Source organism: Ranitomeya imitator, chromosome 9 (genome assembly GCF_032444005.1).
Source record: "Ranitomeya imitator isolate aRanImi1 chromosome 9, aRanImi1.pri, whole genome shotgun sequence".
Lineage (NCBI taxonomy): Eukaryota > Metazoa > Chordata > Amphibia > Anura > Dendrobatidae > Ranitomeya > Ranitomeya imitator.
In genome coordinates, this window is record NC_091290.1 from 32,160,744 (window position 1) to 32,170,778 (window position 10,035).

General features: G+C 44.9%; 1 protein-coding gene across 1 annotated transcript in view; it reads right to left on the bottom strand.

Moving 5' to 3' along the window:
* The window catches only part of PGGHG (protein-glucosylgalactosylhydroxylysine glucosidase), a 36,718-nt gene extending 26,973 nt beyond the window's left edge, over nucleotides 1-9,745 (bottom strand). The window contains exons 1-5 of the mRNA XM_069740310.1: nucleotides 9,578-9,745; nucleotides 5,138-5,409; nucleotides 4,677-4,875; nucleotides 2,847-3,276; nucleotides 2,315-2,434 (exon numbers count right to left, since the gene is read on the bottom strand). Of these exons, the coding sequence (XP_069596411.1) occupies nucleotides 2,315-2,434; nucleotides 2,847-3,276; nucleotides 4,677-4,875; nucleotides 5,138-5,390 (1,002 nt within the window). The 5' untranslated portion in view covers nucleotides 5,391-5,409; nucleotides 9,578-9,745. The remainder of the gene's footprint in view (nucleotides 1-2,314; nucleotides 2,435-2,846; nucleotides 3,277-4,676; nucleotides 4,876-5,137; nucleotides 5,410-9,577) is intronic.
* Between the last annotated feature and the right edge of the window lie 290 nt (nucleotides 9,746-10,035).

Genomic DNA, 10,035 nt, shown 5'->3' on the forward strand with positions numbered 1-10,035 from the left:
TAGAATAATGTGGATAATATCCGGTCTTATTTGTTACCAAGACATATGTAACCCGTTCCGCTCTGGGCCAAGTCTCGATTTTGCGTATTCATTTTTTTCTCCACTTATTCTAAGAGACTTCTTATATATATTTTTATCTCAACACTGAAAAATGTTCTTTTTTGCAGGACAAAATGTAGTTCTGAATGACACTATTCACTCTACTATATAAGGTACTCACAAAAAGAGAAAAATACAAGAGAGATGAAATGGTATATATAAAAAAAAAATAATAATAACATTCAGGACAGAGTATTTAAAAAGGTTGTCCACTACTTTTTTTTATTGATAACCTATCCTTAGGCTAGGTCTGATCGGTCGGGGTCAGCCATGCAGCACCCCCGCTGATCAGCTACGCTTTATGTCGGCGATTGATTGCAGAGCTGCTCTGTCTTCTGATTGCGGCTGGGTACAGCTGTTCGGCGGGGTGCCAGGTGTACGACCCCAGGCCGATCAGACATTGATGACCCATCCTAAGGTTAGGTCATCAGAGAAAAAGTAGTGGAAAATCCCTTTAAGTGACAGATCTCATAAGCAGCCTAGCTACCTATTAGAACAATGTGTAAAAAATGGTTCGAAAATAAAGGTAAATCCAAACTACTTATTAAAACACATAAAACATTATACAGAGGAGGAGAGGCTCATTGCTTCAGACCTATCCATAGTGCAAAATTTGCTTAATCATAACATGGTCACCCTTTTATTTAAATAGGAACCAAAAATACTACAATTACTTGTGGCCACCAGCAGCAACCCTTACCACAAGTGACTGGAGATTTCAGCAGCCAGTCTCTCATCGCCGAGCTGGCTTTCTTTTCCAAATGGGTTGTCTATTTTGTAAGATCCCTTTAACAAATACTACATAAAGGAGTTGCCTATTGAAAACAAGTAATCACTAGGGTTGAGCGAAACGGGTCGGCCACTTTCAGAAGTCGCCGACTTTTGGCAAAGTCGGGTTTCATGAAACCCGACCCGACCCCTGTGTGGGGTCGGCCATGAAGTCAGCGATCTTCTGAATGTGGTATGTTTGCAATATCAGAAATCGGTATCGGAATCCATATTTAATGTAAAATAAAGAATTAAAATAAAAAATATCGCTATACTTACCCTCTGACGCGCCCTGGTACTAACCGGGAACCTTCCTTCCTTCGAATCAGCGCTTGCAGGACCTTGCGCTGACGTCGCGGCTTGTGATTGGTCGCGCGGCCGCCCATGTGACCACTCGGGCGACCAATCACAAGCCGCGACGTCACGCAAGGTCCTGCAAGCGCTGATTCTTAGGAAGGAAGGCTGCCGGAAAGAAGCAGGGCGCGTCCGAGGGTGAGTATATACCTAATAGGAATATACTCACCCTCGGACGCGCCCTGCTTCTTTCCGTCAGCCTTCCTTCCTAAGAATCAGCGCTTGCAGGACCTTGCGTGACGCCGCGGCTTGTGATTGGTCACGTGAGCGGTCACATGGGCGGCCGCACGACCAATCACAAGCCGCGACGTCAGCGCAAGGTCCTGCAAGCGCTGATTCGAAGGAAGGAAGGTTCCCGGTTAGTACCAGGGCGCGTCAGAGGGTAAGTATAGCGATATTTTTTATTTTAATTCTTTATTTTACACTTAAATATGGATCCCAGGGCCTGAAGGAGAGTTTCCGCTCCATCAGACCCTGGGAACCATTAGAAACCCAATGCACTGCATTGGGTTTCGAGTTTCGGCCGACCCCGACTTTTTTATAGGATCGGCCGATTTCACTCGACCCGACTTTTGAAAAAGTCGGGTTTCGTGAAACCCGACCCGATCCTATAAAAGTAAAGGTCGCTCAACCCTAGTAATCACCTATCCACACTGATCGACGGTGGTGGGGGGGTGGTCTCACTGCTGGAACCTGTACTGATCGGCAGAATGGAGTCTTTATCTCCGCTACAAAATGGAGTGACAGGTCAGATGTCTGATTGCTGCTACATTCATTCCCTATGGGGCTACTGGAATAAGTTAATAGGACCACCCAGCAGCCCCATAGGGCATGAATGAAGTGCAGGTCGAGCATGTGCACTACGAGTCCATGCTAACGGGAGATTAGAATGGAGCGGCAATGCGCATATCGACCTGCATGCCATTCCTTATAGAGCTCCCGTGTGCTGCTCCCCGCTACTGATCAGTGAGGGGTCTCAGCGGTCAGAACAAAGAGAGGTGGTCACTTGCCTGCAATAGAATCTCCTATAACTCTATAATGATCCTACAAGGGCTTTCGGCTGCAGACACAATACACTGGTCCGATGACTTACTTTATATCCTTGCTCCTCAGCATTGTGCAGAGCTCCCTCAAGTGTTCGAATCCGGTATTTAAGAATATGACGAGCCATCTCTGGGTAAAACAGCAGAATATTCGGATATATCCAAGTGTCCTTCAATAATGGAGACACAAATCATTACAATAGGAGTCAAATAAAGCATATGTCAAGATTACTGTGCTTTTAATGTCAGACCAGGAACACAATGCCCGGTATTCTTTCAGTAGCTGAATCATTCCCGCTGAAAACAGGATGGATCCAAACATACTGTATAGCTACAAGTTATACGCGGCCATACATGTGCTATAACTTTAAGCCTAAAAGAGCCACCTCTCCCGCCTCCCACGATCTCTCGGCTTGGCCGATGGTTCATGCGTTTTCAAAAGGCAGACAGAAAAAATACCTCCCACCGGTATCGCAAAATAAGTGATGCAACCGTGCATTGTGGTCCGATCTCGGACATCTGAATGCACCCCAAGTGTGACACATAAGATAACATCATGGCTCAAAGTGAACTCTTACGTACTTGGTCCCAAAAAACATGACCCCAATAATCTTCATTTTGCTGACCATTGGACAGACCCCCAGGACTGATGCCATTGAAGTGTTCGTCAGATCCCAGCGGCGGTAAGGAGCTTAGTAAATAATAAAGACATCCAATGAGAGCCTGCTGAAGAATCAGGGGGCCTTCCACCGCGATACGGCTCCCCTCCCATAGCTGCGTCCATGCTTTTGCATGCAAAGAGAAAAGCCGCCCTTCATCAGCTAAAGAAAGGCCTTGATCAAATCTTTCTTTCACGTCTTTTTCAGTTTCTGAAACAGCTGTGAGGAACACCCATGTTTTTTCCTGCTCGGAGGAGAGGGTCAGACATTGGGGTACTGGAGTGTAGACCATGTGAACCGTCTTCAGAGGACAGGAGGGAACCTCGGGGGTTAGGGTGCTTCCATAAATGTACCTACAAAGACAAAGTGTAACGATAATTGCTACAGATATCGTGTTGTGAATAACAAAATAAGTCTCTGTTCACATCAGGTTTGTGTCTTTAGTGAGAGGAAGCCACCAGGAGTATATGGTAACAAAAACGTCAGACGACAGCCTTTGGCATGAGCCACTGAATAGGCATGCATTGCCCTTAGGCTCATATGGTAAAAAAAATTGTACATTGTGCGGTCAATATTCTTCCGTACAATGCCTATGTACAGGAGACCGCCATTGACGCTCATAGTACCTGCCCGCAGATGGTAGAAGGACACAGTTTTGGCATCCGTTGGGCAACAGGCTCCCAATGATTAAGTTTGACTTGTTTGCTACAAACCCATGCTGGCTCTGGTTAAGTACTGTATTCTTATCCAAGTACTTACATACTTGATGTTTATTAATTCGTTCAAAGATTTTCCTGGTATAGAAGTAAGGCTCACTGGCCTGTAATTTCCTGGCTCCATCTGCTTTCCTTTTTTGAAGATAGGGACATTTGCCCTTCTCCAATCTTTTGGGACTTCGCCTGTTATCCAGGATTTTTCAAGGATTCTGGCTAGTGGTCCTGCAATTTCCTCTGCTAACTCGTTCAGCATCCTAGGATGTAATTCATCTGGAGCAGAGTTTTAAATTCATGTAAATTAGCCAAGTGTTCCCTCACCATCTCTCTGCTTATAGATAATGTGGATTCTTTTTTTTCCCCTTCGATAGCACTGTGAAGATCAATTGCTTTCTTAAAGAACTCAGATGCAAATTACCTGTCTGCTATGAAGCCCCGTTTTGGGTTGGGCTTTGCAGGACTAGTAAATGGTTGACACTGAGGCCTTCAGTACGGCCTCAGCTGCCACCACAATCTATGACATCCTGAGACCTCTTTGCAAGACGGGGGTGGAGAAATCAATGGGAGTCAAAAAGGACAACCTCACCCTGATTCTAAGCCCATAAATGCCACTATCATGATTGATAGCATCATCTTAAAGGTTGCTGGCTACATACAGTGATCTCAGCACCTGAGCCCACTCCATTCACCATAACTGTCACCAAGGAATTACTCAGAGCGGAAATTTCTTATCTAATACACAAGAGTCAGCTCCTTGCAAGACATTTTTGTTGGGACAGAGAGTAGTCATGGAGGTGGTCGTGGTGACACACGTCAATAAAATCTGAAGATTAACTGAAATCAGACATACTATAATATAGTATCTAATATTACCTGCCGAGATACTGCAGCATATACAGGCCACAACGTATTCGTATAGTATAGTAGAATGACTGAACGACCTCACTGCCCAGCTGGAGAGACCATTTTGGACTATAAATCCTTTTTATAAAGCCTCATGAATAAGTAACCAAATGAATAGGTTCTCTATTAATACTCACTTAGCGTTACAGTAGTCAGGACCTCCCCGGAGATCTAGGTCTTGGCTTTCTGCCTTAAAATTGACTTCAAGATTGACACAAACAGGGCTGGAACCTCTTAAGGTTATCATATTGACCAAGAGATGTCTGTGCAAGCGATGAGCAAAGAGCTGCTGTCTGGCTGTGAATGTGGAGCACTGGATGGTGTGGCTAAACGTTCCTGAAAGCACAGAAAAGAAGGAAAAATGACAAAAACAGAATAAACTAACGCATGTACAAAATGTTACTGCTGGAATCAGAAATGCATTTTTTTTTTAATTTAAAAAAAACATATAAAGTTGGATATTTCACTCTTGTCTTTGATCAAAAACTGCAGGTTAATCCGGCTAAATCTGGCAGAGAAACTATTAAAAATAAAACGCTCTTTTCGGGAATTGTACCTTACTCAACTCAATTATTATCGAAAAGCTTCCAACACTTACCTGATTTTACATCTAGAGAGAAGCTTTCATCTAGAAGTTCTTCCTTCTTTACACAGAGGCGGACATGGAGAGGGCTGGGCACATCTGCTCTGTGACAGTCACCTACTGACCCATTGTAGATGCCATTTACATGCAACACCTTTCCATAGACCCTTGTGCCCAGATACCCGTTTGCCATTGTTGCCATGAGTCGGGAGTCTGAAGGTAAAGATTTCGTTGAGAATATCCAGGGGTCGTCTTCTACGTCCAACATTTCTTTAATTATTTAGCAACTGCAAATAAATACACAAAGGAATATCAGTGTCACAAAGAAAACATTGTAACTTAGAAGAAGGAATGATCCACTGAGGTCAGAGATTGGTTGTAAAAAAAATCACCAGAAGTCTAAGTGCTGTGACCATAGCGGCAGACCACTTGGACGCTATGCGGCCCGCGAGGCTGGTGCCAGTGCTGGACCCTTCCCCGCCCGACTCTCAACTGTATCCACATCCCGGATACAGTTACAGGTGAAAGCAATGATGGAAGAGGGAGCCGATTGTCTGAACTCCCACCTCCATCATTCTCCTTGGCGTCCGACGTCTCAGCGTAGCGGGCACAACAATGTCATTGCGACCACTGGAGACCACGTGCTGCAGAGACTGCAGTATCGAGGGAACGAAGAGAGTGGGTTTTTTTAACCAATGAGTACTTTGTGGGGGCCATCATACTATTTGGAAGGCTATGTGGGGGTCTTTCACACAAGTTTGAGGGCTATATAGGGGATATGATACTATTTGGGAGAGCATCATACTATTTGGAGGGCTATGTGGAGGCCATCATGTTATTTGGAGTGCTATGTGGGGGATATCATGCTACTTGAGGGGCTATCACACTGTATGGAGTGCTATGTGGGGGTCATCATACTATTTGGGAGAGCATCATACTATTTGGAGGGCTATGTGGAGGCCATCATGTTATTTGGAGTGCTATGTGGGAGATATCATGCTGCCTGAGGGGCAATCACACTGTATGAAGTGCTATGTGAGAGTCATCATACTATTTGGAGGACTATTTGGGGGCCAATTATACTGTTTGGAAGGCTGTGTGGTGGGCCAATTATACTGTATGCATGGTTGTGTCCGGTCCATTATACTGTGTGGAGGGTTGTATAGGGGCTAATAAGTGCCATTATAGTGTGTGCAGGCTATTATATAGTGTGGAGGGTTGTGTGGGTGCCACTAGACTGAATGGAGAGCCTACATACTGTATGGGGGGCTGTGTGGGGGTCACTGTGGAGACATCATACTTTGAGGGGGGTACTGTAGTGTTATTCTGTGCATGCGACTTCTACTGTGCTGGAATTCACTGTGGAGGTATCTTACTGTGCTTAGGGGGCACATTGGTTGGCATTATACTTTGTAGGAGCCATGAAAATATCTTCCACAGGGGCAATGTTACTTTTATTACTTTGTAAGGGCTGCAAACTTGTGGGGTATGCGCTCCGTGAACCTTCTGAATATTTACCCCAAAATATTTGGGGGAGGGGGGAGGGGGAAGTATAGTACAATTATGTTGCCCCACAATTTCTATGTACATCCCTTTCCATAACATCTGCAGCCAATGTTAAAGGGATTCAGTCACACCCAAAAATGCATATATTAACCCCTTAGTGACGGAGCCAAATTTTTTAAATCTGACCAGTGTCACTTTATGTGGTAACTCTGGAATGCTTTAACAAATCCCAGTGATTTTGAGATTGCTTTTTCGTGACACATTATACTTTATGATAATGGTAGGTTTAGGTCGATATGTTGTTGTTGTGTGTTTATTTATAAAAATATCAGAAATTTGAGAAAAATGTTAAAAAATTTGCAATGTTCAAACTTTTAATGATTATCCCTTTAATCCAGATAGTCGTACCATAGCAAAACATTAATAAATAACATTTCCCTCATGTCTGCTTTACATCAGAACCATTTGTAAAATGTTCTTTTATTTTGTTAGCATTTTAGGAGGTTTAAAAATGTAGCAGGAATTTTTCATTTTTTCAAAGAAATTTTAAAAAATAATTTTTTTAGGGACCTATCCATGTTTGAAGTGCCTTCAGGGGTCCCATACATTTGGAAACCCCCAAAAGTTATACCATTTTAAAAACAGCACCCTCTGACATATTGAACACTGCAGTCAGGTAGTTTATTAACCCTTCAGTTGCTTTTCAGGAATTAATGCAACGTGACATGACAGAAATGAAATTGGGCATTGTTGCCATCTAAATGCCTCTAACTTCTGAACAGGTTACAACAGCCGTCAGACTGTTAGGACAGAATTTGGTCGTGAATTGCCATCGCAAACATCAGGACCACAAAATCATGATCGGAGGGCACCAATTGGGATTAGGAGGAAGCCCCCACAGTCTGTTAACCATTTAAGGTACCGTCACACTCAGCAACTTTCCAACGATCATGACCAGCGATATGACCTGGCCGTGGATGTTGGAAAGTCCTTGTGTGGTCGCTGGAGAGCTGTCAAACAGACAGCTCTCCAGCGACCAACGATGCCGAAGTCCCCGGGTAACCAGGGTAAACATCGGGTTACTAAGCGCAGGGCCGTCACCGCTGTACTCTGCTTTACGGCCGGCGCTCACAGTCAGTGCGGGAAGCTGACGGCGAGGGACGTGACAGACACCGGAATGTAAGTATGTAGTGTTTTTGTTTTTTTCACATTTACAATGGTAACCAGGGTAAACATCGGGTTACTAAGCGCGGCCCTGCGCTTAGTAACCCGATGTTTACCCTGGTTACCAGTGAACACATCGCTGGTTCGGCGTCACACACGCCGATTCAGCGATGTCAGCGGGTGATCCAGCGACGAAATAAAGTTCTGGCCTTCTAGCTCCGACCAGCGATGTCACAGCGGGATCCTGATCGCTGCTGCGTGTCAAACACAACGATATCGCTATCCAGGACGCTGCAACGTCACGGATCGCTATCGTTATAATGTTGTTCAGTGTGACGGTACCTTTATAATGATGTAGTCACTATTGAAAGCATCATCTAAGGGGTTAAACAGATTTGGACGGTGCAAACACTGATCATGGCTGATGCAGCAAGTTGTCAGCTATAGTGTACAGCTGACAGCTGCTGGATAGTCACCTGTATGGGTTGCTACTCACTTATATCTCAGGTCAGTTAAAAGACATATTCACTATCCCCTCTTAAAAAAAAAAGAAAAATTACTTTACATTCAGATGAAAATAAAAGTGCACCTCTTCAATTTGCATTTAGGGGACTTCTCCTACTTAATTTTTAAAGGAGTTGTCCACTGCTAGACAACCCCTACTTAAAGGGAAAGTCCCTTCAGCAAATGTTATTTACCTGCAGATACGTTTTTCCTCCTGGGAGCTGCGGATGAGGGTGTGCACGGAGCAGCTACAGTCACCGCTTATTGTACTGTGAGCAGCGGCTGTAAGCGTAACCCGCCACTTTGATTGACAGTCCTTATGCCAATCAAATTGTCGGGCGTGCTTACAGTCGCTGTTCACTGTATAGAGAGCAGTGCTGTGAGCCGTGTCTGTAATCGATTCGTGTATGATCCCCATGACAGAGCCGGCGGCTCCCGGTAGGAAAGAAGTGCGCACTTTCACTAAGGCAGCCAGACGGAGCAATGCTGGCAGAGCGTACGCCGCCACTCCCCATTAATTTGACTTTTGCCGTGCCCCGTTGCTCCAACTTTGTCAAAGCTGGGGAGAAAATTGTGTAAACACAACAAAAGTGTTTTTTTTTGTTTGTTTGGGGTTTTTTTTTTACAGCAAACACGTTTGCACAAAAAAAAAAAAAGCGTTTTTTCCCCAGAAATCTGTTGAAGAAGCTTTGATGAATCTCCCCCTCATCTGCAGGTAAATCGCGTTTTCCAAAGAGACACGGATGCTCGCCTCCCTCAGCGGCGTCTCCGTGCCAGCGATGTCGGCGCTGCGGTTTCTGCTGAGTGACGTGACGCTGATTGATGGGTCATGTGAGCGCTGCAGACAATCAGCGGCTGGTCGGCAGCACTCACCGTGAAGCAACAATGTCACGTCACTCACCGGGAACAGCAGCGCCAACATCGCTGGCACCACAAGTCTTTATTTTACTCAGGGGCATTTAAGAAGGAGTTGTCCAAGTAAAGCAGGTAGGGAAAAGGTGTAAAAAAAAAAAAAAAAAGGGTAAAACATTGATAAATTTGATGCATGCGTTGATGATGATGAGGAGATGTCGCAAACTGTGCAAATAATGGGCACAAATGCAAAAATGTCGCCCACTGAGCCTAAATATTGGCGGATTCCCTGCATCCAAAAGTGCATTCAGGGGGGACGTGGAGGACACGTGGAAGGGTGCAGCCCGAAAAATGGGAACAACACAGGACCCTCCTTAATGGCTGGCACCTGGAGAGGAGCAGCAGTCAGTATTCCACGCAGGACGTTACCTCGGTGCACGGTGCTTCCTGCAGACACAATATATCAGTCCTGGCCCCTCCGTGAAAATCTCACGAGAACCGGAAGATAACTTTTTTTCCTAGTGAAGCAGAGACGTGACGCGGCGGAGAGTACAGTCACCACCGCCCGCCGCTGTGCAGCTTTCTCCTCGTCTGCCTGATTACAACCAATCAGGCTGCAGCTTTCACTTCAAAAAACGTCTTCTACACCATGTAAGCTCTGATCTGATTGGTTGCTATGAGCAATGGCTCTGGCTTTCCTTAGCAACGCTTTTGATAAATGGCCGCTGACCTCTTTCAGATGTTTTATGTATGGAAGGAAAAGTGGACAAACTGTGTGTTGTGACTAAAAGGCAGATGTTACTACTTTTAGTTTACAAATAGTGTTAAAAATGATGAGGGGGAAAAGCTGACCTGGTTACCACACAGGCAGCTACTCTCCTTACACT